The sequence below is a fragment of the Lithobates pipiens genome, unplaced genomic scaffold (genome assembly GCF_037356315.1).
Source record: "Lithobates pipiens isolate NorthernLeopardFrog02 unplaced genomic scaffold, aLitPip1_a1.2 Scaffold_28, whole genome shotgun sequence".
Classification (NCBI taxonomy): domain Eukaryota; kingdom Metazoa; phylum Chordata; class Amphibia; order Anura; family Ranidae; genus Lithobates; species Lithobates pipiens.
Window position 1 is genome coordinate 172296327 of NW_027507789.1, and position 27978 is coordinate 172324304.

At 41.5% G+C, this 27978-nt stretch overlaps 1 protein-coding gene across 6 annotated transcripts in view; it reads right to left on the reverse strand.

Moving 5' to 3' along the window:
- Positions 1-27978, reverse strand: part of LOC143935822 (trafficking kinesin-binding protein 1-like) — an 89161-nt gene that overhangs the window by 6974 nt on the left and 54209 nt on the right. Inside the window, exons 1-15 of one of the 6 annotated variants that reach the window (XM_077459937.1) lie at positions 20609-21095; positions 15489-15565; positions 14186-14302; positions 13987-14084; positions 13238-13349; positions 12710-12788; positions 11148-11278; positions 10959-11033; positions 9935-10072; positions 9687-9751; positions 8463-8657; positions 8058-8353; positions 6846-7058; positions 6019-6121; positions 3734-3874 (exon numbers count right to left, since the gene is read on the reverse strand). In XM_077459937.1, the coding sequence (XP_077316063.1) occupies positions 3734-3874; positions 6019-6121; positions 6846-7058; positions 8058-8353; positions 8463-8657; positions 9687-9751; positions 9935-10072; positions 10959-11033; positions 11148-11278; positions 12710-12788; positions 13238-13349; positions 13987-14084; positions 14186-14302; positions 15489-15565; positions 20609-20714 (1946 nt within the window). In that variant the 5' untranslated portion in view covers positions 20715-21095. Of the gene's footprint in view, positions 1-3015; positions 3108-3733; positions 3875-6018; positions 6122-6845; positions 7059-8057; positions 8354-8462; positions 8658-9686; positions 9752-9934; positions 10073-10958; positions 11034-11147; positions 11279-12709; positions 12789-13237; positions 13350-13986; positions 14085-14185; positions 14303-15488; positions 15566-20608; positions 21096-27978 lie in introns of those variants that run through there. The other 5 variants (XM_077459933.1, XM_077459932.1, XM_077459938.1 and 2 more) reach the window with 5 other exon arrangements.

Here is a 27978-nt window from a genome sequence, read left to right on the forward strand (position 1 = left end):
CCAAATCCGTCGGATTTTGTCCGAAACTGTTGTATACACACGGTCGGACAAAGTTGTCGGAAAATCCGACGTGATGACGTTATTTCGTTACGACAGGACTACGTTCATGCTAGTAGCCAATAGCTTTGGTGTAGGAATTTGATCTGAGCATGTGTGGCACTTTGTCCGATCGGAATTCTCTACACATGATCGAGTATGTCCAATCGGAGCATTTTGTCGGAAAATATTTCCGGCAAGTTGGAAAAGTTGGTCCGAAGGATATTCCGACGGAAACAGTCCGATGCAGACCACACACAGTCGGAATATCCGACAAAACGCTCCGATCGGACACATTCCGATGGAATCTCCGACCGTGTGTACAAGGGCTTAGGCTAGTAAAACTAAAGCTAGAATTTAGTTTTTCATTTAAAAAGTTTTTCTACGTGTAATACCATTTTGGTTAAAAGACTTAAAGTAGAACTAAAGACAAACCCTTTTTTTTCATTTTGGGTAGAGTAAGGAAGGGGTTTAACCCCTGTAAGGTTTATTTTTGACATCTTTGTCCCATTGGGGAAATTTACCTTCACTTCCTGTCCCATTGCCAAACACAAAGTGATAGCACATCCCTGCAAATTAAGGGACTTTCTTGGGGACCCTCAGGTCACCAGAACTAGTATTCCCATTGGAAGATTTCCCCTCTATTACCTTTTTTGGGGACAACCCAAAATTTGGGATTTTCTTTTACCTTTTAATGATATGAATGAATGGTAAGCAGGACAAATTAAGAGGGTGAATTTCCCTAACAGGAGCACAGACCACAATAAAAAATAAAAAAAATAGGTGTTCTAATCCCTCTCCACTCTATCCAAAAAAATAAAATAAAAAATGTTTTGCATTCAGTTATACTTTAAGAGTCAGCTAGTAATACTATGGTCCTGATTACTCAACTGCAATAGAGCTTAGTCGGTGCTAAATGACAAAGTAAATCTGTCACTTTGTCCATTCAGGGCAAGTGAATCTTACCTTCTCTGTGCCAGTGTTAATTTTGGCAGCAAATTTCAATTTAATTTTAGTCTTAGGACTAAAATGGCATTTTAGTTTTAGTCCCATTTTAGATAGAATAATAGGTTAATGAAGACGGTCATTGAGTTAGCACATGCAAGAACCCATGGAAGCGGTTAGGCATTAGAAAGAGATAGACTTTTTGTCACTATCGGGGCTCAGGTGAATTCCACAGGCCTGTGACTTCAATGACACAAAGATATCTAGTCCAATTCTCTGTAGTATGTAAAATAATGTTTTTTTTTTTGTTAGAGTTTTAGGCATAGTTCACACTATGATCGTATGCTCCTTACAGCGGGGGTCTGGTGCGTCCCTGTTCTCTGTTTCCAGGACAAGTCAGGCCAGAATTTTTGCCTGAATTCAGACCTGAAATGGAGCCAAGGACACACAGGACCCCTCTGCAGCCGCCACGGAGATGTGTGAACTGGCTCCATTCAGAGCCAGTCACATTCTCCTGTCATGCAAATTGGATGACTGCGGTAGAGCCACACTGATTACTTTAACTGAGTACACTGCTTGCCTCTTCAAATACAATAAAAAAAAAAGAACGGGCAAAGAGATAATCAGTTATTTACCTTGTACTTGTATGCCTGTACAGTTCTATAGTATTTACTGTGTCCAATATAAAACTTTACACAGTTGTCAACAAACCATGTTGTCTCAATCAGCATCCTGATATTGTTGACATATTATTCTTTCTATCCTATTTGTTTGTTACTGTATCTCCCAGCTGACAGGCAACTAGGACATTCAGGACAAAACAAGCTATGCATGCGATCAATATGTCTTTCAAGAAGCGACTTGCATCAGTTTTGATAGATAACACATCTGCTAGCAGCAGAAATTCCCATGTGGGTGGGAAGCTCTTTGAAAAAAAAAAAGAGAATGGACCAGAAGTCGTCTGTTTATAAAGTCACATTTGGCAAATCTGGTGCAATATTTGAACCCTGATAATAGGTATTAGATGTTTGCAGTAACCTAAGGACAACTCAGTGACCAAAGACCTAACCAGCTAAAAGAGCATGCCTGCCATTCCTGGATATAAGCCTGAATTTAAATGGGCAATCGTTTGTGGGCTAAGACATGCCTTGGGTTTGCTATATCAGTTTTCTATAAAACTGTAGGGTTTTCAAGGCACACAATACACAATGGCCCCTTCAGGTGTCAAAGAACTCATGAACATTACTTAAATATTATATTGTTAGTTCTACAAGGATAAACTCTGTAAAATTAAGCAGGAAATAATACAAATTATCAATATAATAAATGGACAGAACACTTTTAACAAAACAAACTACATTCCAATTAGGAAAATATTAGTTTGCACTTTTCTGTGTTCTTCATTTCCAATATATTTAAATTGGACTTTGAAATATAAATATATGATAAAAGACAAGCCACCTTGACAGCTACCTGCTGAACAAGCAGACTTGTAACATACAGACTGTACACTAGGTGGCAGTATATCCTTTCTCTTTAAGGCATTTATATCACAGATTAGAGATGCACACTGCCAAGAATCATTGTTTCTCTGTGGCGGTGATCAGAGGTGTGCGCGTGACAAGTGGCAGCCAGGAATCCTGCACAAATCAATGATAAGCTAGAAAGTGCCGCAGCTGTGTGAATAACTCGAGCGGGTATATGCGATTAAGGACAGATAAGTGGCTCTAGGTGTAAACTGTCAAGGCTTCTCATCTGTCTCTAATCATATGTACCTAATTGTATGTGCCATTACATGCATACAGCTGCAACGTTTGTTAGCTGGTTATTGATCTGTATACGTTTTCTGAACTCAGCTGATTGAACGCCCCTGTGATCACCAGCGCAGGCAAACGCTTATTCTTGGAGGTGTACAGCCCTAATCGACCATGTGAATGAGGCTTCAATTCAGAATCAAGTGACTAATGGATACTGCTCCTGTCTTCAGTGGTCACTGAGTGTCCTATAAGAAATGCGAAGGTCACTGCTGGCTACCTGTGGCCTTGTTGTGGAGTCTGACCCTGCGCTCAGACGCCTCTCAGATAGTCAAACACTGGAAAAGGCGCTTCCACCAGGACTTGAAGTGCCTAGAACCATGAGGATGGAAAATGGACATGTGAGTAAGCAGGAGGCAAAAGTGCATGTGGCGGAGTGGAGAGATGAAAAAGTGCAACCCATGAACCGCAAGGAAAGCAGTTAAAGCATACAGTATCTTAAACATAAAGAGAAATGAAATTTATTGCAGCTTACAAGAAATCTAATGCAGCCATCACCTCTAAGAACCGGTAAGCTGCATTATATTACATTTTTGCTCTTGGGTTTGGTTATCCTTTAATGTATCATTGACATCTCAGCCCCGCAGCATTGATTTGATGGAATTTTCTTGGTCCACCACCTATTTTTTTTTTTCTCTCTGGAACCCCAACAAAAAACACTTCTACTACGACTCCCTGCTGATTTCTAGGAAATATAGACCTAGGCTTGCAATATAGCATTTCATCCATTTGCCGGAGCGGTGGGTGTATTCTGGAGAGGCGGTAGACTGGTAAGAGTTGGTAGGAGGGCCTCAGCTTCTCAATCTAGTTTTAAGGCAGAAGGCAAGGCTAAACTATAAGCCAACTTTAAATGTCGCCTCCCTGATGCCTGACATATATTTTCGAATAAACGTATATACTTATTTATCTAAACTTAATGAAATTATGTTTTTGTTTACCGTTTTTCTATATTGTCACGTGATCGCATAGCTCCAGCTCTGTGCGGCTGATGGAAAGCTCTTGCCTGCTGATTGACTACAGCAGTGGACCCCAGCGGCTGAAGTCTCGACTCCATGTAATTATGCTTCGTTGTTGGCCTTCTACATTACACAGAGGAGCTCATGTACATGTTGGTTTATAGTTTAGCCTTTCAAGCTACTTTTATAAATAGCAAAATGAAGCAAATACCATATCAGAAGTCATACTAATATGGCCATAAACCTGAACAAATGATGGTAAAAAAAAAAACATAAGCAGAAGTAATTATTTGCAATAATGTCAGCAGGTCCAATTGATTTATTTTTAGCTAGAGTCAAACAGCAGGAATAGAAGTGACAGCTACAGCCTGTATGGGGAGGGAGGTAGAGTCATCAAGGGCTGCCTGCCAGGTTCTTATAGTATTATGAAATAGGAAAGTGACCGACTCCATCCAAAACTGACAGCAGGTGGATTGATCATATTTGCATTTCACATTAAAAGATAAAACATAATAATGGTGATGACAACCTAAATCTGGATACAAATGATAGTTAATTACTTTAATACTGTTTCTTAATAATAAAGGCAATATATTTGAAGAATAAGAGCGCCTTTGTGCTAAAAATTAACTATAACTGGTCTAGTTTGAGGTGCTAAGAGATGTATAATCCAGAAATGCACAGCAATAGCTGTATAAACACGGAAGGAAATCCTAAGTGGGAAGGGGGGTGGGGGTGTTATTTTCATACAAAGACATCCCTGGAAATCCTCTTACTGTGATTGCTTCTTGCTCATCTCTGCAGGAGATCGGAAAGCTATGAGAGTGAAGATCTAGAAGGATGTTGGTCTAGAAGGAAGTGGGCTTGCCCACTTGACAGACTAAACCCAAAACCAAAAATGTAACATACTGCAGGTTACCAGTCCTCAGAAGGGATGACTGAATTCGTTTTAATTTTTTTTAAAGTTAGCATATTTCAGAAAGTACAGAAAATACCCATTGATCTTACCAGAAATGGAATGTCCTTGTCACTTCAAGTGAATTGAACGCAAAAAAAAAACAATCTTCTCTGCTTCTCAATTTGACTTCTTTCTGCCCACACCCCAATTTAAGGAAGGTGAATAACAGAAGTCCTATATGTAGTCCAAAGCAAAAGAGTGGCCTAGTGGGAAAACCATGGATCTCTACTAAGGATGAGCTCCGGCGTGTTCGCACACTCCACATGCAGAGCCCGCCAGGAAGTCGGCACAGCGCTGCACTAATCACAGGCAGTGAGACATTTTCCTGATGTGCGGCTGCAGAGATCAGGAAATGTCTCACTGCCTGTGATTAGCGCAGAGCAGTGACGACTTCCTGGCGGGCTCTGCACATGGGGTGTGCGAACACGCCGTTGTTCATCCTTAATTCCTACATAGATATGAGAAATTGAAAAAGTGATTGTAGCCACCCGGGCCAAGTGTGATATTTAAAGGGACACCAGGTAAAAAAAAAAAGGGGGGGCAGAGCCTGAAAAAATGCAGCCACCATATCTAAGGACTGGTAAGCTGCAATATATTACTATACTATACATATACAGCATATACTATACTATATATTATTTTTGTTCCTAGGTTTAGATGAACCTGAGACTTGCAAATGACTTCATCAGCTATTTGACAGAAAAGTTGGGGGATCACAACAGAGCACAGCAAAGCAGAGGGCAGGGCAAATGAAGGATCACAGCATCCAAGGGTACAGCAGGGCAAAGAAAAAGTGAGTGATATTTGCATATCAAAAAAAAGCTTGACTAGGATACAGCGCTAACCCCATCCCCAACCCCTTTATCAATAAGGTAATGTGGATGGAGTCAACTTGGGAGTGGTTATAGAAGTCAGCTATTAAATAGACATGTACCGGCGTAGCCAGGAGGAAATGATACACGAAGGATGCATGTGACCAAAAGAACTACAACCACAGGGGCCTTGATACACATAGATCTCTATATTTTTGATATTTTAATTGCAGTTATTAACGTATATGCATGTAAATAACAGAAAGTAAGGCCATCCAGCATTGATCCTTTTGTGCCCTTCACAGATATATGACATATGTTATATTTGTAAGATGGAAAAGAAAAAGTTTTTGTATGTTTGTTTTGTGTTGTTTTTCAATAAAAAGTATCTGATTAAAAAAACTAGACATGTACACAAGGAATGAATGCATAACAGTGTCGCCAAGCTAAAACAAGCAGACATAAATACACAATATAACACGAGGGAGCTAACCTACCTGGAAGTGACCATTGTAATGTCCTGTAGAGCGTGCGGGGTGCGACATGTAGTTATAGTGAACGTAGATGGTGTCTGGGGAAGGTTGTTATTGGAACTGAACACTGAAACACACAAGGAAGCTACTTATTACAGACATGGAATATGACAGACATGTGCCACAGAAGTTAGACAACAAATGGAGACACAGCAGATTGTGACATCTACAGATGAAAAGGTTGACTGGAGATTGCATAGAAATAACCACAATAACAGATTTTAAATATTCGTCCAAAAAACAAGTCACTTAAAAAAAAAAGGCTTGCATATAAGTAATGACGGCTAATGGCCATCAGTCAAGTTTATTTTGGGTCCCGGATTTCTTCTTGCGTTTAAAGTGGTTCTAAAAGGTAAAAGTTTTTTTTAACCTGAATACATTCTCTGCATTCAGGTAAAAAAACTTTTAATAGTGGCTCCCCCTCCCCTAAAATAGTCACCTGAACCCCGATCTCGGTCCAGCACTCTGCACGTCTCTGCAGCAGATATTCCCCTCTCTCCTGGCTCTCACAGGCTTGGCTCCTGCTGCTGTCAATCAAATCCTCTGAGCAGAGAAGGGGGGGGGGGCGGGGCAGAGGCGAGATTGAGCACGCATGAGTACCCCCATGGGAAGCAATTTCCTATGGGGGAGCCAGAAGTGCCGGCAGGGGACCCAGAAAAAGGAGGATCTGGGCTGCTCTGTGCAAAACTACTGCGCAGAATAGGCAAGTATAACATGTTTGTTGTTTTAAAAAAAAAAAATGTCAAGCTTTACAATCACTTTAAAAAGGTCTTAACCAAACAGGTACTCACTGCTATTTGTATTCCTGTTTTTGGTAGGAGTGGAGGTCATCGTAGCTTGGAAGGAAATTGGTTCATCTTCCTCAAAGTCATTGAGGTTGTAGACATCCTCTACATCAATTTCTAGCTCCTGAAAGTCTTTGGTGAGAACACCTGGCCTGGGATCCAGGATGCCACCTAAATTTGGCTTTGCTAGCTGCTGCCAGTGCAGGAGGGTTGCTGAACCTGGAAAAGGAGTTGGAAGGTTACCATGGACATACATAAGATATCGTGGCATGCCTACGTTGTATCTGTCACACATCTTACAAGCTTGCCCAATTAGTGAATGTAGTGGATGGTGCCAGCATACCATCATAAGAAAAATAAAACTCCTCCAGCACATTCTGCCTTGAGAAAGGTCTGATAGTGCCCAAAACAAAGGCAGATCCTAACAGTTAGCAGGTAGTTGTGTGATAGGACATGATAATGCCATAGTAAGGCAAATGAGGAAAGTAGGAGTAAGCAATATAGTTTGCTAAAATCTTTGCAAGACAAAGTTCTTCTGCGAGGCATTATATTTTTATTTAATTGGAGTATACTCAATTTTCATTTGCCAGAATATCAAATGTGTAAACAGGACTAAAAAAATAACTAGTAAAATCATGGAGTGGATTATGAATAAGCAACAGCATTCTGATATCACTATAGCATATGGAAAAAAAAAAAAAACAAGATTTAGGTTTTTTTCTTTTAAAGTTAAAGTATAACTAAAGGCAAAACTTTTTTTTTAGTTCCGGATGAAGTAGAGAGGAATTAGAACGCTCGTCAGGTTTTAATTGCTATCTGTCCCCCCATTAAGGAGATTCATCATGGCTATTTGTCTTGTTTACCATTATCATTGAAAGTGAAAGAAAATCCCAAATTTATGGGTGTCCCCAGGAAAGTAATGGAGGGAAATCTTCCAGGGGGACACTAGTTCTGGTGACCTGGGGGTCCCCAATGAATTCCCTTAATTTGCAGAGATTTCCTTTTACTTCCTGTTTGGCTATGGGGCAGGAAGTGAAGGAAAAAAAATGAGACGGAGATAGGGAAAAAAAAAAATCTGAGAGGAGTTATAAACCTCCCTTGTTCTATCCAAAATTAAAAAAAAAAGTTTTGCTTATAGTTCTAGTTTAAGTAGAATGCAAAAAAATAAACAAAAAGCAAGCATCTTTCTGTTCTATAGGGACCAAGCCATGTACTAACCTTCCAGTGGTTTGACAATTTGAAGCTTCTCAGGTAGGTAGCATCTTGATCCCATGGATAGACTAGAGCTGCCACTAGCCTCAGAAATGCCAGAATAATTGGTACCAGTGGAAAGGATGCTATCATTGGGTGTAAGGAAACCACTGGAGACCTCTCCAACTCGTTGCAACTTGTGTTCCCTCTCCATAAACAGATCTGGAGAGTCGGATTCTTGTTGAGCGCTAAGTCTGTGAAGTGCAGCGGCCAGGTCTTGTCCTCCAGGTGTACCGGGTGTTCCCAACTTCTTCTCTTCAGCACTGCATGTGGCAAATAAACATTTCAAAGATGAAAACAATTACATGGTATTATACAATGTTCTAGTTGGGCTGCAAAACACTGCATGAATGTTTTGGACCTGAAACTTACACAGAAGATTCATTCCCTTCTCCTGGAAGCAGAGTCTCCTCCTCGAGTTGCACCATGCTGGAATTCTCTGATTCACAGAAGCTCAGTGGAGGAGTGCCCACACGGCTTGGAGCAGCAGATGGCCGCTGAGAAGGACCACGGGACCTTACCACTAGGTTGGCGGCTTTCACGGTCTCAAAAACTCGCTTGTAGCTCCTGTGTGATGTGCAGCAAATACATAATGTATCAGACTTCCACAACTTCCAAAAAAATATTGTCATAACCAAACAAATCTACCCTACCTTTTTAACCTACCCTAATAAATTTAGAGCGGGATCTAACCGCTATACCTCTACTTTAATTTCCGCTATTCCTTTTATACCAGCTCTAGCTCTAACCTTTTATAAGATGGATAAGGTAGATGCCGCTATCTACCTGCAGACAGCACAATCCCAGAGGAAACCTGTTTTAGTAGGACAAACCTAACAATCCAAAATGCGTGGCTGTAAAAGGGGGAGGATTTAAAGTGTTTTTTAACCTAAAAATTTAAAAATATATTGATCCTGTTATAAGCATGTTATAAAGCACAGTGCTTGTGCTGTGTCATTTGGCCCCCTGTATCACCTGAAATACCTGGCTGATCCTGCCTGGCTATACCTTCCCCTTTGTAAACTGACCAGCTTACGTGCCTCTGTCATCCGCAGCTCTCCTGTCCTCTTCTGTGCTCTCTCCACCCTCCCCTCCCTGCCTGTCTGCTCCTGTGTCAGTGCCCACCCCCTCCCGTTGCTTAAGTTTCCATTAAACGTTATACCATCCTGACTGCTTAATACTCCTATGTGTGTGTTTTATAAAAAAAAAGATGTTCTTTACCAGTTTTCATAGCGGCGATCAGCAATCGCTTGACCTGCCGCCTCTCTCCTCCTCCCCTCCCGACTGACTTTAGCAGGGAATCCTCTGCTATAGCTGTCAGATGGGGAGAGGTGAGAGCCAGCGGGTCACGTGATCGCCGCTCTGAAAACTGGTAATAAACAGCTTATTTTTATGAAACACACAGGGGCACATAGGAGTATTAAGCAGTCAGGATGATATAAAGTGTATTAAGTGGCTTAAAAAGCACTTTAAAGGTGACGTGTATGCCCAAATATGGACGTATTTTGGTTAACTAGAGATGGGGCTTAAGCTGTATCTATCCAGATTCTGGAGGCACGCAACTGAAAAGGTGTTGATTAGTATTCTGTAACTTACTTTAGTTCTGAAGATGCATCAATCCCTTTTCTCATTGTTCCTTCAATCTCTGCTGCTAAGGAATCCTGTGGATAGAAAAGACACAATAAGGCTACAATGCTATACACACACGACTTGCTATACACACACACACACACACACACACACACACACACACACACACACACACACGACTCCACAGGAACATGATGCATCAATGGTCCATAACCCCACTACTGGGAGGGTCTTGCTCAATCTCTGCTACTTACCAAAGGGAAAATGTTCAGTGTGCTGTATCTGCCGATACTGCTGTTGGGGAGACTTCGGTTCCTTTGGTTCTTCAGCTCCTCCTGTGCTTCATGCAGCATCTCCTCACTTTCCCTGTGCTTTTCCAGAAGATCTTGAAGCTAAAGAGGTCCACAAAATTAAGCTGATCACCAAGTTTTATAATTATTCACAAGAGCCCTACTCAAACAAAATGCCTTAAGATAGTGATACACAATAGTGATACACAATCCAGTAATTTCACAGCAAAGCAACTAATCACTTCATAAAGTTATTATTGGGCTATGTATGGTTTAGGACAGATGCAATAATAAGTATTTTTAAGGTTTAAAATTAATTGCAATTGTAAACAAAGTTTTTCCAACAAGGCAATATGATGGAAGACGGGTAGATATTTCACTACCTGATACACTAGTGAGACATTCACCCGTCTATAGCACTCATGGCTCTACAGTTACAATGCCTAGAGTAGTATAGATTGGTCACATCATTCTACTCCTATTTCACATTTAATTTTCTTTACTGCATAAAAGACATTGAACCAAAATGTGGACATAAACCATTGGCTACTGAAGAGTGACTTTATTTTGACCAGTGTTGGTCAACAAACTAGATACAGTGGCCTCAACTGTTGCCACTAACATGTCCAAAGAGCCCAGTACAAGATTTAGAAGAGGTAATTCTACAGAAAGCCATTTGGGCTGCAGTCATACTAGAACAGATGGTCAGAGACTTTGGGCATGTTGCAGGAGACATTCAGAGACTGGGACTTGCTATATGAACAGCTAGTGATGGCTACTATTACAGCCATTTAAAAACAAATGCTCCCTCTCCAACTAACTTCTGAAGCCCAGGTGGCGGGCAATAATTACCAAAGGCACTGGGGATTTAGATTAGGGTCTCAGCTAATGCATATCAGAAATGGGCAATTTCAGGAACAGGATTTAATCCACTGCCGAAAGTGTAAGTCTCTTAAAGTGATCCACATATGCCAGGTTTTCATCCTACCTCAGTTTTCAGAAAGCGTTCCCTTTCCTTTACAGCAGCTAGGTGTTGGTGAAGTTCTTCATTCTCTGTGGAGTTCTAAGAAAAAAATGATATACTTTAAGAGCAGAAATTAAAATAGTCTGTAACTTTTCTGCCTTAAAAATCTGTACAGTTAAGGCAACGGTTTTTACATTAGAAATAAACACTCACAGTGCGACACTTCTGCTGCAGGTGAACAATCTGGGCAAGAAGCTGGCTGATCTCTTCTTGCTGCCGGGCTGCATCTTCTCCCCTGCGTGCCAATTCCTCTGCCAGCAGTGCCATCTGCTTACTGACCTCCGCTAAAAGAAATACCACAATACATATTTATAAAATGACAGGTTGGACTGATTTCACCACAAGCCATACATCCAATATCATTTCAGAAAAAGAACCCATTCAGTTAACAATAAATAAAAAATAAAAAAACACAGAGGGGAATTTATCAAAGCTGAAGCAGCCGGAGTCTGGAGCAGCTTCTATATTTAATTTTCAAAGCTTAACCACTTCAAAACCAACCCATTTTCTGACACTTGTTTATAAGTTAAAATCAGTATTTTTTGATAGAAAATTACTTTGAACTCCCAAACATTATATATAATTTTTTTTAGCAAAGACCCTAGAGAATAACATGGCAGCCATTGCAATATTTTATATCATAATTTCTGTGAATTGTGCTAAATATTTATAGAATAGGAGTTGCTGCCCGATAGGAGTTGCTGCCGCATCCCTAATCAAACAACTGCAAAAGAATTCCTCTAATGGGACTTTATAGGGGCAGTAACTTCTTAATGATCAAACAATGTTGAAAAAAAATATTCATTTTTTATTTGAAAAGTTAAAAATCAGCTGCTTTTTAACTTTTCAAATAAAATATGATTATTTTTTCAACATTGTTTGATCATTAAGGAGTTACTGCCCCTATAAAGTCCCAATTAGAGGAATTCTTTTGCAGTTTATATTATATATCATACAGTATTTGTGCAGTGGTCTTTCATACACAATTTGTTTGGAAAAATACTTCGCTGAATTAAAAAAAAACTAAACTGTAAAGTTAGTCCAAATTAGCCTTGTCACTGCCTCTGCAGCTTACACATGTATTTGCAAAGGTGTGCAAACTAAACCCTTGTTTTTAACAAACTGCGAGGCAGGACAATTTGGTTTGTTGCAGGCTGGCTGGAAAGTTGAGCTGGGAATTTTTCTTTGTTGCTGTTTGACAAAGCTGCTCCAGACTGTCTACTGCAGTTTTGATAAATTCCAACAGTTTTTTATGGGATCCACAGGGCTTAAACATGTAGAAAATGTAAAAACAAAAATAGCGCAGTGCCATTCTCTTCAGCTTGCCATATCAGTTAAAACTGAAATCCCTGTAGGTGCGTTATTTCCAGTGTGTCATGCACAGGTTCGCTTTAAAGTATTCCAGACAAACCTTTTGTTTTTAATTCTGCATGGCATAGTGAAGGGTCAGACCCTTGTTATTTTATTGCTTTCTGAGTCATTTTTAAATAGATTTCCTCTTACAACCTTTTAATTTTTTGTCTTTAGCAAGAAAAAAAGAAAAAAAAAAAAATCACTCCTTCGTGTACCAATAGCAATAAAAACAGAGAATTTAACTTTTCTGCATTGTAACAACTAAAAAAAGAAAGTTGTGGCTCAAGTTTCATTTTGAATCAGGTTGGAAACAAATTCCTATGACTGTCTCAGAAGATCAAAGAATTTGGATATTAACTCACAGAACTGTTCGACGCAGTCCAGCATTAGTGAACTCTCCTGGTCTTCATAGTCATTAGTTCTATCAAGGATATGGCTGGCCTGTCAATAAAAAGGTAGACAACTGTAAGTGGACTACAGCTTAGACCAGGGGTCTCCAAACTTTTCAAACAAAGGGCCAGTTTACTGTTCTTCAGACAAATGTCTAGGGCCCAGCATCAGTGAGAATAAACATGGCCTCGGGGTTGGTGGTCAATAGGAGGTATAGTACCCCATCATTAGTATCAGTGAAAGGAATAATACCCCACTGTTGATGTCAATGAAAGGAGTAGTGTCCCATTATTGATATTAGTGGGAGGAGTAATGCCCCATCATTAGTGTCAGTGGCAGGATACAGTATATGCCCCACTGTAGGTGTCAGTGGAAGGAAAAATGCTTCATATCATTGGGAGGAAGAGTGCCCAAGGGCTGCATAAAGGCTATTAAAGGGCTGCAGTTTAGAGTCCACTGGCTTAGACCATACGTATTTATGGTGCTTAAACTGAGCTTACCTCATTACGCATCTTCTGGTTGTCTTCCTCCAGGCTTTTGAGCTTCTGTTGGAGGGCATCTAGATGAACATCTTGCTCAAGACAGAATGAGGAGTGATTTCTAGGCAGCCTACTGGGAAAAAATAAAATACATAGTCATTTTACTATACTTCCCTCACTAGATGCAACACAATCTATGCCTGCCTAACAGGACATTTTAGACAAATCAAAAGAGAACAAAGCCTTCTTCTTATATCGTGTTTAGTTAATCTTGCCTGGTGTCTTCTTATGCGATCACCTGCCTAAGAGGGCAGCACACAATCTAGGAGTTAACTATATAAGTTGGCCAACACCACTTAGAAAGGGCCTCATACCAGTTTCAGATTGGTGACCTCAAAGACAGTGAAGCTGAATAGATTCACCTTTGGTGAAGCCTTCTGGTCTATACAAGACATGTTGTCATATTACAGTCTCTCAGTGGCACAAACAGGTACAAAGATTCAACCATGTATATTATGGCAATGGTTAAAGGGTCGGTTCACTCAAAATCAATACTTCAGTTTTTGATAGATCCCGGAAAAGAAACCCACCTGAAAGTTTATTATATATCTCTCAGGGACTTTATTGGTGGGATCTCTGTACTGGGTTTCTGAGTGTGCACTTAATTCTCATGCCCTAAATAATCAGGAAGTCAGGTCCATGTGTGAATGATCTAACACCCTAGACTACAATACTAAGATGTGTTAAAATCCTGTACAGGAAATACTAACGGAGTTGCAATGGCAGATGTGGACTCGCTGTCCGAGTTGCTGGTGTACAGATGGAGAAGGTCTTCCCGCATGGAGACTTCATGTCGAAGCTGATAAACCTAAGAATCAAATAAAGTAAAAAAATAAAAAGTTACACACTCTGAATGTTAAACAAGTTTTTAATACTACCTTTAAACCCCAGCATACGTCCCATAATTACCTCCTCTTTAGCAGCTTCCAGCTGTTCCTCCAGATACTCGTTCCGTGCTGTCAGTTCTCGATTCTGCTTTAAAAGGGACTGGCCAATACGAGCAGCTAGCTCAAGGTCTCTCTCTTTCTGAGGATGGCAATAATACGCAACATAAGTACACAAGTCCCAGTAAAAAAAAAAAATCTTACACAAGACCCCTTGTACATACACATGCATACAAACATACACACTGCATCGGTGCAAACAGCAATGATATTTTCAATTTCACATTTTATTAGTTTCAGCGATACCTGCTCTTAGTTTGGCATGTACGGTTTCTAATAAATAAAAGTTATCCTGTGTAGCGATCTCTGGCTCTGTGTGTTCCTTTCTGGTGCCAATGGTGAGGAGTGGTTTCAGCTTACATTTGGCTTGTGGTTAATTGAGGACTGGCGGCAGTCTACACCCCAAAAGGCATGAAACAGAAGGGATGGTTAAACGCCTGCCGAACCCCCTAGAATCAGGATCTTTTTCCTAAGTTATATCAGTTTACGCCATGGGTCAAAAAGGTATTATTGCCATAGTAGCACCTGTTTTGCTCAAATGATTACTAAACTCTTCTGGCTCTATAATTTGTAGGATGGTGTGTTAAATAAACCCGTTGCTTTTACTTGAATCAACAAAGCCACAGTAGAGCTTTGAACTGTATACTTTTCTAAATTTAGCCCCAAATCTCCCTCTGTCCCCCTTTAGACCATGGACCAGCATTATCTTTGTCTTTTACCTTTGTTCCTGTAGTAAGAAACAACTTTTTTCTACTCCCTGTGACATCATCACTGGGCTTCTAAAACTCTTTCAGGGGCAGCTGCTGGTATCTCTCTATCAATGTAGGCATGTCCCCAGGACTACATATGCCAATAGCCCCTTCCCTCCAACACAGCGTGTGGGGGGCTCTTGGCAGAAAAGGCAGCGCCAGTGTTTTTCTGGTTGCTGGGGAAGAAATCAATGTATGCATGTGGACAAGAACAGAGGGGGGCGAGGGACAGGCAGAGTTTTGTTGTCCAGCAGGCAGATTTCAGTGCAGCAAAAGTACAGTGCTGGTGTTGTCAACACAGGAAGTTAGGGGTACAATGGATTTTTGGCAGATCACTGGGTAATTTCTTTTTGTATTTGCAACATTTTTGAAAAAGATAAAACGTGAGAATGTGCACGTATTGAAAAGATGAACTGAATGTGTGTTTGTGTTATTCCGCCTCGGTATAGATTTTAAATTAATTTAAAAATGTTAACATTGGGTAACAGGATACTGATGTAACAAATAGTGTTTACATACCTCCTCTAGCAGACTGGTCACAGCATCTATGTCCCGATAGGTCTTGGTGATTCTGCCAACTCGCTCGGAACACAGGACTGCAAGACACAAAAACACAGTTGTTAGGGAACATTCTCACCACAATGCAGTGCGTGGCAAAACATGCATTTTCAAGCAATAAAGCAAATTGCGACAGGCAGCCTATGAAACCTTGCAACCTAATGAAAAAGTAGGTGCAGTCTGCATTTTTCGCAGAACGTCTTTGGTATGTGCATTGGTGTATCCTTAATTAATGGCAGTTAACGGCACTGCAGCTCATCAATGCACCTAGCACAGTTCACGGGGGCAGTTGGTTACGGGATTTTCACGGAGTCGGTCCTCCGCACTGTGTTGTAAAAGGGACTGCACTGTAAAGGGGCACTGTAATCATTACAGTGCCCCTTTACAGTGCAATCCTTTTTTTATCACAGTGCCCCTAGCAATCACAGCCCCCAATTACAGTGTCCATTGCAGTCACACCCCCTCCCTTTTCTTTGTAATCACAGTGCCCTCTTTTACTCTCTGCCTCCCCTGCACAGTTCTACCTTCGGCAGGATTCAGCTACTGTGTCTTCTCCGGGGTCTCCCAGCCTATCGACGAGGTCATCCTATCAGCAGGGCAGGAGAAGCTGCAGATCTGGATAATATTAACAAGCGGATTATTACCCACTTGGGAATATGAAAAGACCCCGGCTCTCTGTGCAGATCCCCCACCCTGCTTATAGGGTGACATTGTTGGTGGTGGGGGGGCTGGGGGGGGGGGGGGAGGAGACACAGGCATGGTCACATAGCAGGAGGTAAATGGCGATCGTGGCCTGTGTTAGCGGCTTACTTCCTGCCGTGCAGTTTAAAAATAACAACAAATGATAAAAAATTGTGTAAAGGGTCGAGTGGATCTAACTTATATGGGCTCAGTGCGGCTGGATCTAATTTATATGGGCTCAGTGTGGCTACCAGAGGGTAAAGAGTACTGTTGAAGCTATTTTGTATATGTAAAAATTAAAATATTTGTATAACTATAGCAGTAGAACAAAAGACACATTTAAAAAAAAAAAAAAAAAAACATTTTTAAAAATGATTGTGTAAAGTTGACATTCACCCAGAGTATATTATTTTATCAGAAGTTTGTGCCTCCAGTTACATTGAAAAGCTTCACCCCTCCGATCTTTCCCTTATGTAGGCCCTACCATATCCTCTACAAAGGGTGAATGAACCGTGTCAGTTGATGAAGACAGTAATTGAAAATAATTGGGTTTTGCTGATAGTAAACAGTGGGCTAACTGCTGGGTCCAGACCATGGAAAGGTTACGCATGCTGACAGATGACTATTTAGCCCGAATACCAAAGTTTTAACTCAAAAGCTGTTGACACAAAACATTTTTGTGTTATGGAAACAACATGGTGATTATTGGACATTAAACTACTGTTTCCCTAGGAGGACCATCACTGGGACATGTTGTCTGTCCTGATTTGAGTGTGTATGTGTTCTATATATTATTATAGATTACACATATGTCTGCACACCACATGTACGTGTCCATTTGGAACTTAAGGTGCAAATTTGCAAATTCTCTGAGCTCAGATCTCCCCTGGAGCCATTGAAAGCCTGTCTACAACCAGCAACACTCATCAATCAAGAAGGCGATCACTGTAATCTTCCACTCAGGTGTACAATTGCTTTGTCTGCGGACGTGACTTAGGCATACAGCGAGGAAATGATTAAATGCCACATATTGCAGGGCAGGCCAGTGAGTGAAATCGCTATGTTATACACAGATTGGCAGTTGTCCCATATTTACATTTCACTGAAGGACTTTGAAGCCTGTAACCCTGGTCAGATTGGTATGGGTTGCAGATTAGGCTACATGCACACCATTGTATTTATCTGTGGTTTTCTTTTTGGTCAATAGGTTCCTAGGAGTGGTGGCTTGTCAATGTGGAAAGCTCAACACACATTTACATAACCTCTATGTATACAAACACATAATCAGGTGATAATATATACATGTGAGATTATTATTATGCTGCCATATTATTATTATGGTATCATGTGATAACATACAATATTTATTTCGGATATTACTGTATCTTGCAGTAATTCACTTAGAAGTGGGCACACTGATCATCCCAGACCACCCATAGAGAAAGCCCCAGAGATACTGCTATCAGCTGTGTACAGACCACCAGCCAGAATGGGAAGAGATGAACAGCTGTTGCATCTCGTGATACCCCAGATATTCACCTTCAACAACAACCTAAACCACATCTTTCAACTTTCTAAACTGGAACAGAGGGACACTATTTTTGTTTATTGTATTCAAGCAAAGGACATAAATTGGTTGAATATTAAGCTGGTAAGACAGACAGTTCTTGTAAGTCCTGAAGCAATTGACCAAACTCTTCCTCCTAATCTGATAAACATATACCAAGATGAGTCATTGACAATTCGATATTTTCTCAGCATGCTGGACAATCTATGTGACCATGTGCTCTGCATACCCTAAAGCAGCCATTCCCCAAGATTCTGTGGAACCCCAGGGTTCTTCCAAAGGTTGCTAGGGGTCCTGGAGCTGTGGCTGATTGATCTCTCATTTGAAATTGTCTACATATTTTCAGGGCCAATGTCACTTGGCAGAGCCAGTAGCATCACCAGTGATCTTTTTATCTGTAAGAGTTGCATTCCTCCCACTGGCCACCAATGCAAGGAGGATTCTTCCCACTGGCCACCAATGCAAGGAGGATTCTTCCCACTGGCCAACAATGCAAGGAGGATTCTTCCTACTGGCCACCAATGCAAGGAGCATTCTTCCCACTGGCCACCAATGCAAGGAGGATTCTTCCCACTGGCCACCAATACAAGGAGCATTCTTCCCACTGGCCACCAATGCAAGGAGGATTCTTCCCACTGGCCACCAAAGCAAGGAGCATTCTTCCCACTGGCCACCAATGCAAGAAGGATACTTCCCACTGGCCACCAATGCAAGGAGCATTCTTCGCACTGGCCACCAATGCAAGGAGCATTCTTTCCACTGGCCACCAATGCAAGGAGGATTCTTCCCACTGGCTACCAATGTAAGGAGGATTCTTCCCACTGGCCACCAATGCAAGGAGCATTCTTCCCACTGGCCACCAATGCAAGGAGCATTCTTCCCACTGGCCACCAAAGCAAGGAGCATTCTTCCCACTGGCCACCAATGCAAGAAGGATACTTCCCACTGGCCACCAATGCAAGAAGGATACTTCCCACTGGCCACCAATGCAAGAAGGATACTTCCCACTGGCCACCAATGCAAGGAGCATTCTTCCCATTGGCCACCAATGTAAGGAGCATTCTTCCCACTGGCCACCAATGTAAGGAGGATTCTTCCCATTGGTCACCAATGTAAGGAGCATTCTTCCCACTGGCCACCAATGCAAGGAGCATTCTTCCCACTGGCCACCAATGCAAGGAGGATTCTTCCCACTGGCTACCAATGCAAGGAGCATTCTTCCCATTGGCCACCAATGTAAGGACGATTCTTCCCACTGGCCACCAATGCAAGGAGCATTCTTCCCACTGGCCACCAATACAAGGAGCATTCTTCCCACTGGCCACCAATGTAAGGAGGATTCTTCCCACTGGCCACCAATACAAGGAGCACTCTTCCCATTGGCCACCAATGTAAGGACGATTCTTCCCACTGGCCTCCAATGCAAGGAGCATTCTTTCCACTGACCACCAATGTAAGGATGAGTCTTCCCACTGGCCACCAATGTAAGGAGCATTCTTCCCACTGACCACCAATGTGAGGAGAATTCTTCTCACTCACTGGCCACCAATGTTAAGGAGGATTCTTTCCACTGGCCACCAATGTAAGAAGGATACTTCCCACTGACCACCAATGTAAGGGTAATTTTTGCACACCAACCACCAATGTAAAGGGAAATTCTTTCCACTGATCACCAATGTAAGGGCCATTTTTCCCACTGGCCACCAATGTCAGAGACCATGCTTTTCACTGACCACCGATGTAAGGGACATTTTTCCCACTAACTACCAATGTTAAGGACATTCTATCCACTAACCTCCAATGTAAGGGTCATTTTTCCCCACTGACCACCAATGTAAGGGACATTCTTTCCACTGACCACCAATGTAAGGGAAATTCTTTCCATGGACCTCCAATGTAAGGGTTAGTTTTCCCACTGACCACCAATGCAAGGATCATTTTTCCCACTCACCACCAATGTAAGGGTTTGTTTTCCCACTGACCACCAATGTAAGGGTTTGTTTTCCCACTGACCACCATTGTAAAACACGCTGTTCCTACTGGCGACCAATTTAAGTAGTAATCTTCCTACTGACCAACATTTTTTCACTGTTTATGAGGGGTTCCCCTAGACCTGAAAATTGTTGCAAGGTTTCTTCTGGGGTAACAGGATTGAGAAAGACAGCTTTATTATGCTAGCAATGCTACCTCTATCCCAAATGAAATACTATATGATCAGACCTAAACTCTAGTACATCACTAATTGCTATGTATGGCTGTATAAACATATCAATAAGCAACTAATAACAGATTTGAGTGTTTCAAACTATCGTTTGATGCAAATAGAAAAAAAAATGTTGAATTTTATCCTATTCTCAATTAAAGCAATTTCCAAAAAAAAGGATTCACAAACTGCTAAATGTAAGAGTTGAATAGGGACATGCATGGCTTGCCTTGTTGTTGTGGGATAGCCAATGATGGAAAGGTGTACATATTGCTGGCTAATATTTACAATGGGTGTTTCTGGCTCTCAGTGTCAGGAAAGACTTGTTTTGACTGTTCATCACACTATACAAGACTATTGTATGTGACACATTACTACTGTTAGGCTGGATTCACACCTATGCAGTTTTAGTGCTTTTTGCATTTTTCAGATTTGCACTACAGAACGTGTTCCATAGGAAACAATGTTAAATGTTCTGTAGTGCAAATCTGCAAAATGCAAAAAGCACTAAAACTGCATAGGTGTGAATCCAGCCTTAGAGCTAGCTGAAAATGTAGATTATATGATCATTCTACTGCCATGTCACCACTGCCCAGTTACATACTACAGAAACAACAAATGAATGTTTACCTTCTTCCAGGTCATCTGCAATGAAGTCCGTGTCAATTTCAAAAATGTGGTTCCCGTTGCATTCATTTTCATTGGCCAGGTTGCAAGAGTTTGCCCAGAACTCCATGGCTGCTGGAAGTTGAACAGTGATTGCTTCTTCGCCCCTAAATCAATCAATGGGGGACATGGACCTCTAAGAGAATGATGCTGGGAGAGTGTCTGAACAGGCAGCACCCAGAACGTAGCCTGACCATATCCTGATGAGCCCAGCGTGCAGGCATCAGAGGACGGGTAGAGGATGGCAGTGAGGAGGCACTGAGGGATACCATGTAAAGTACACTGTAAAGTACACTGTCCTGATTGTCTACTAGCTAAGCTCCCTCTAACTCTGCTTTATAGCCTTGTGGCTCTGTGTATACACCTGGCTGGGTAGGGCTTACTCCAGTAACACGAGGGAGGGGATAAGAAGCAAAACAAAACACAGTCCTCTCTGCATTAAAATGCAAGTCCCTTTTCAGATGGTAACGGGAAATACATACCCCCCTTTTCTGCTCTGACTGGTATGGGTGGTCCTCTGCACCGAGTTTGCAAAACAAAATAGATCATCCCTTCCTCCCTCCCCCATTCAAAAGGAAGTGGTATGTCCCAAGCTGTGACAATCCATCACTGCACCTGCTCTTATCAGTCATAAACATTGGAACTTAAAAACAAAACACGCTGTCACACGTACACAGTCAGTGTCACATACTAAAATGACTGTAAACCTTACAGCCCACACGTATGAGGTGTCTGCACACAAGACTGGATGTATTATTTGGATGAAGAATGACACACGGATCCCTTGTAATGTATCAAAATGTATAGAAATGCATCCAATGCAACAACTTTCCATCAGCTAAATACCAAAATAATCGTGTGCAAAATGTTACGGCTCATTTACAATTGTGGTTGTAAAAAATAGGGCTTAAGCTGTTTTATTTTTTATTTTTACACCCCCCCCCCCCCCCCAACTACTTAATCTCAGGTAGATTTACCCCTCTTCATGACCAGGTCATTTTATGCAATACGGCACTGCGTTACTTGAATAATAAAAACTTAAAATATAAATTTATGTCATTTTTTCCCCACAAATAGAGCTTTCTTTTGCTGGTATTTGATCACCTCTGTGTTTATTTTTTGCGCTATAAACAAAAAAAAGGACTGACAAATTTGAAAAAAACAAACAAAAAAAACATTATTTTTTACTTTCTGCTATAAAACAAAAAAAATTGAAAAAAAATCCAATTTCTTTGCCAATATGTATTCTGCTACATATTTTTAGTAAAAAAATACAAAAAAAAAACCCACTAAGCGTAAATTGATTGGTTTCGCAAAAGTTGGAGTCTATTTGACTTTAGAGGTGGACAATCTGACATGGACACTTTGTGGGAACCAGTGACACAAATACAGTGATCAGTGCTAAAAACCTGTCACTGTCACTGTACTAGTGACACCGGCAGGGAAGGGCTTAAACATCTAGTGCGATCAAAGAGTTAAATGTGTGCCTAAGCAGTGTTTTTGTGTACACAGTGTGCTGCTTTCACCACCGGGTGTGCTGGATTTTATTCCCTGCTTTGCAAGGAAACAAAATCCACCACATCCCTTCTGAATGGATATGTTTACATATGCAGAGCCACGTCCAGTGAGTCCCCTTGCCTATCAGTGGGTGGGTGTGGAAGGGTCACCCATTGGCCGCCACCCGCTGAACGGCTTCTGATGTGACTAATCATAAATAGAAGAAGTGGCACGCAACCCCCTACCCCTACCAGGAAGTGCAGAATCATGTATGTGTGTGTGTGTGTATATATATATATATATATATATATTTACATACACATACACACATATACACGCGCACACGCATGCACACATACACACAATTCTGCACAGAGAGGCTGCCCTGTAGTAGTAAAGCTACTATAGGGAGGTCAGCAACTGTTTAAGCGGCAAAACTAAGCCAGATGAGGTTGTACACATGTCACAAGTAATCCCACCTGTTGCATTCAGTAAGCAGTACTGTTGCCAAACACAACCCATTCAAGTGAATGGTGGTCACACCATGATGTGGCACTTACAGGGTTAAAACAGGTGGCGAGGAGATAATATATTGTCCCCTCATAGTCTGTCAGACATCCCTGAAAAGCAATCCACTGTGGAAAGCTTTTCAGACACTTGCATTCTAAACTTTGCCTAAAGCTGGCCATTCTCTAGTGGGATTTTCTAACAAACATTCATATGAACATTCAGACAAAAATTCTGGGTACATTCGGTGACTTGGTGACTGTCTTTTAAAAGCACACAGTTTTTTACAGCACACATCAAAATTCTCACTAGAACAGGTGTCATTGTAAACAATGCAATTTTTACAGCTTTGCATTTTGTCTTTTTTTGAGCAACAAATGAGATAAAAATGAATAGCTAACTAAAAGAACAAAACTAGCTTTTGCTACAATGTTCACCTTTAATCTAGAGATACCCATCCCTGCAGTACTTTTTCCTGCCATTAGTGTGATTGGCACCATCATTCAAACCATTCTTCTAAACCCAAGTCACCCTGTGATTGGACAGTGAAAGGATGAGCAGCTCAGAAATGCGATCATCTCTCTGTCACTCTGCTTTCTCCTTCAATCATAGTTAGATAGTTACATAGTTAGGGTAAAAAAAAAAAAAAAAAAAAAAGACAAGTCCATCTAGTTGAAAAAATAAATAGAAATACAATCCAATATACACAATCCTTAACCCACAGTTTATATAAAGGAAGGTGAAAAACCCCAGTAAAGCATGATCCAGCTTGCTACAGCAGGGGGAAAAATTCCTTCCTGATCCCCGAGAGGCAATCGGATTTTCCCTGGATCAACTTTACCTAAAAATGTTAGTACCCAGTTATATTCTGTACATTTAGGAAATAATCCAGGCCTTTTTTAAAGAAATCTACTTAGCTGGCCAGAACCACCTCTGGAGGTCGCCTATTCCACATCTCTTACTGTGAAGAAACCTTTCCATATTTGGAGATGAAATCTTTTTTCCTCTAGACTTAAAGAGTCCCCTTGTCCTCTGTGATGACCCTAAAGAGAATAACTCAACACCAAGTTCACTATATGGACCTCTTATGTATTTTTCATATCCCCCCCTTAATCTCCTCCTCTCAAGAGAGAATAAATTCAGTTCTTCTAATCTTTCCTCATAGCTGAGCTCCTCCATACCTCTTATCAGTTTGGTTGCCCTTCTCTGCACTTTCTCCAGTTCCCCGATATCCTTTTTGAGAACTGGTGCCCAAAACTGAACTGCATATTCCAGATGAGCTCTTACTAATGGTTTGTACAGGGACAAAATGATATCTCTCTCTCTGGAGTCCATACCTCTCTTAATACAAGAAAGGACTTTGTTCGCTTTGGAAACCGCAGCTTGGCATTGCATGCTATTATTGAGCTTATGATCTACCAAAACCCCCAGATCCTTCTCCACCAGTTCCACTCCCCCTAGTATGTATGATGTAGGCATATTCTTAGCCCCCAACTGCATAACTTTACATTTATCAACATTAAACCTCATTTGCCTCTTAGTTGCCCAATTAAAACAGCATTGAGGTCAGCTTGTAAATTGGAGACATCCTGTAAGGACGTTATTCCCCTGCTTAGCTTAGTGTCATCTGCAAAGACAGAAATGTTACTTTTAATCCCAGACCCGATCGCATTCTTATTTTCTAATATCTTTATAAATGATAACACAGTTCTCCCCACTGTTAAGTATACTATCAGTATTCTTCTTGTCAGCACATGAAACGATTGGCACCTTGTACAGCTTCTTCATCTCATCCTCCAGCTCTGCTGTACAAAGAGCACAAGAGACTGATACCAGATCACATTCAGATACACAACACATTTGGGCCTCATGCACACTGGACACTTTAACCATCTCTCCTAGATGCCTTTCTTCCTGGCAGCGGCATTGTGGCAGAAAAAAACACAAGACTTTTAAACGTAAGTAACACGTTCAGGCGCATTAATTTATTTCAATGGCTGGAATAAATTCTGAAATTAATTAACGCTAAAGTGCGTTTAGGCTCATCAACCATTTTTTCTGCCAAAATGCCACTGTTCCTGGCAGTGAGTTTTCCTTTCTGCTTCTAAACGCCTATGTGTGCATGAACACATAGGCTAACATGCAGGGGGTATAGAGGCAGACCCTAGACGCCCTTAAGAGCCATGTTAAAACTGTCCAGTGGGCATGAGGCCTTCAGAATGTATTACCAAACGGCATTAATGTGTGTCTTTAAAGCCCACCAATAGCCAAAGCTTCTTACTGTTTTTTTGCAGGGCCAAATTATAGCTGACAAAAGGTAGAATTTTTCCTCACTTCCTCCTGTGTATTCAGGACAGGAAGGGAAAGAAATACCAACATTGATTCATCCAATATAAAGAAGATGGAGAAAATAGGGATTTTAATGGTGCTTTGAAATAATACGTTAAAATCCCTATTTTCTCCATCTTCTTTATATTTCATATTCAATTCTGGGATGTGGTGCCAATTTAAATGGGTGTTTCTTCTTTAGTCGGACCAAACTCTATTTATTGAGTCATGCAATATGTTAAACAATAATTCGCCTGCGCTAACTGTGCTAACAAAGAATAATGAGCTTGTTGCTGCTGTTCGTGAGAGCAATCAATTAATGTGAAAACGGGTAAATATACCACAGCGCAAACAAACCCAAATGATAAAACCGAAGACAGTGCTAGTGCACAATAATAAAAAAAAAGGAGCAATAATAAATGCAAATATTGATATAAAAATGACCATGCATGTGGCCAGTGAAAGTTCAATGGTGTGTAAATAAACAGAAAGTTCAAATTGAAGATATTCTTCACAGGTGCTGCTGTTGCTAAAAAAAGTGCTGAAGTGCTCTAATATCCATACAGGTGATCCGTGCTTCACAACTCCCCCTAGGTGGTTAGACTCACCAGATGAGATAGACCCCTCAGGCAGTGCTGCGTGTGGGTCAGACAGGCTTAACTGGTGAGCAGGCTGATGAGATGCCAAATCAAAGGTGTAATTCTTCCTGCGATGTTGTACTCAAACAGAAAGGGAGAGAGTCCACATTGTGCAGTATGTCTTGATTTATTCAGTAAAACACTGGTTTACAAAGTTCCATAGTAAAACAAAGGATAAAACATCAAGAGCGATCCGTTTGTTACAGGATGCAGACCATTCGTTACAGGAGTTCTGACGCGTTTTGTCCCTACCACAGGGCGTCAAATGCGTCCAACGCCGACACCCACACCCCAGTGACATCACATCTAATGAGCGGTGCTATGCAGGTGAAGTTGTGAGAGCACTCATGCCGCTTCCTGTAATGAACTTTCACTGGCCAAATGATTGGTCATTTTTTCATCAATATTTGCATTTATTATTGCTCGCTTATTTTTATTATTTTGGACTAGCACTGTGTATTCGGTTTCAGAATTTGGGTTTGTTTGCGCTGTGGCTCATTCTTGAGTCAGAACCAAGGCACAGCAGGAACTGATCCAATAACATCTCTAATAGGCAACATGTTTTAGTGGTGAATCCATAATGGCGGCACTCCATTACAGAGAGTCGCTTGGTGCAAAACCAACCCCTTTAAGGCAAGGTGCTTCATGTAAAATATTTCCAAACGTGTCTGAAGACAGTATATACATTCTCCAAATCCAACGCATTTCAGCAAGATCTCAGTGACAGAAGATGTTAATGAGTCATCCTGCTACAGCCCCGAAAGTCCATTTTGGGGGACAGTGTAATTGAATAATCTGTAGGAATATGAACACAGTTCCCCCCACTGGCATTGTCTTCATGCACCCCCCAGCTCCTCTCACCACTGATCCTACACCCCTCCCCCAAACACCCCTTCTCACAATTGTGCCTACATCTCCCCTAAACTCCCCCTCTCGCCATTGTGCCTACCAGTGGCAGCCCATCCATTAGGGGCACGCAGGCGCCGGATGTATGGATTCCAATGGGGGGTGTGTTTTTTTTTTTAAAGAACCTGATAAGAGCCAGAGGCTCTAATTGGCTTCAAAAAAGGGTGGGCTTGGGGCGCAGAGCACTGTGCTCCAAGCCCACCCAGTTGTGTGACAATAGCAAAATCGCTACTTTCACACTGATCCTCCTCCCGGCCAATGAGGAAGCGGGTCTGAGACCCGTCACCCAATTGGCTAAAAGGACAGGCGATCTTATTGCACACCTAGGAGGAGGAGGGAGGAGATGCACGGTGGAAGCCGCCATAATGCGAAATCTAGATGGGGTAAGTGTGGGGCTGGATGACCGACCAATGACGAGACCCCTTTGGGATGATTGTCTGCTGCCCCCCCCCCAAAAAAAAACAACCAGCCGCCATAGATGCCTACACCTCGCCTGAACTCCCCCTCTTACCATGGTGCCTACATTTCCCCTAAACAAACTCTCTACTCACAGTGCCTACAACCCCATGAACAACCCCCCCTCAATGGAGCCTGGAATGGGGGAGTGTGATGGTGGTCTTAAAACAGTGCAAGACTGTGTTCACTTATATATTCACTATACAACATTCTCCTCTTTTGAAGAAGCTGGCATGTGGTTCTGTAAGGGGTACATACCCCAGTACTTAATGTTAATGACTACTTTCAGTTATGGTCTAGCAGTTTCTGATTCCTTCCCAAATTCCCACCTGTTGACTCCATAGGGTGTAATTGATATTGCCCTGGCAAGTGTCAGAGTACTGCAGGCTCCCCACCTTACGTTGGGTCATTGCAATGTTGTGACACACATTTGCCATATTATTCATTTCATGCATTTGAATTCCTTGAGGCCATTTTGTCTGCAACCAAGGAATGAGTTAAATATTTCTTAAGCTATTTGGCCTAAGACAAGTGACCATGCATGCTTAGGACATGGATGGCGAAAACACTGGAGCAAGATAAGGTCAATAATCAAATTCCACATGGAAAGTGACCAGAATATAATTTGTCACTGCCAGGCTGGGATGAAATATTGGAAGCTGGCTGCTATGGGGCAGCAGAGGATTGGGTTTTGCCAAGGTTTGGAGTGTGGAATACAGGTAGGCTGAGAGTTGTGCCAACTTCCAGTGAAGTGGAGTTCCCTGCACATTTACCCAGAAACCAGACTGTTCAAGTTGTTGGGATTAGAAAGCCCAACTCTGGGCAGAGCATTCCAGGTGGAATAGGGCTCTCCGTCATTCAACCTAGAAGACTGAGGATGCACTGAGTTCAGAGCGTCATAGTGTCACCCTCTCTAAGCCATATAACCTTAATTTACCCATTTATACCTATAAATAAATACATGATCCATCAAAACTCAATAATTACGCCCAATGTTTTCCT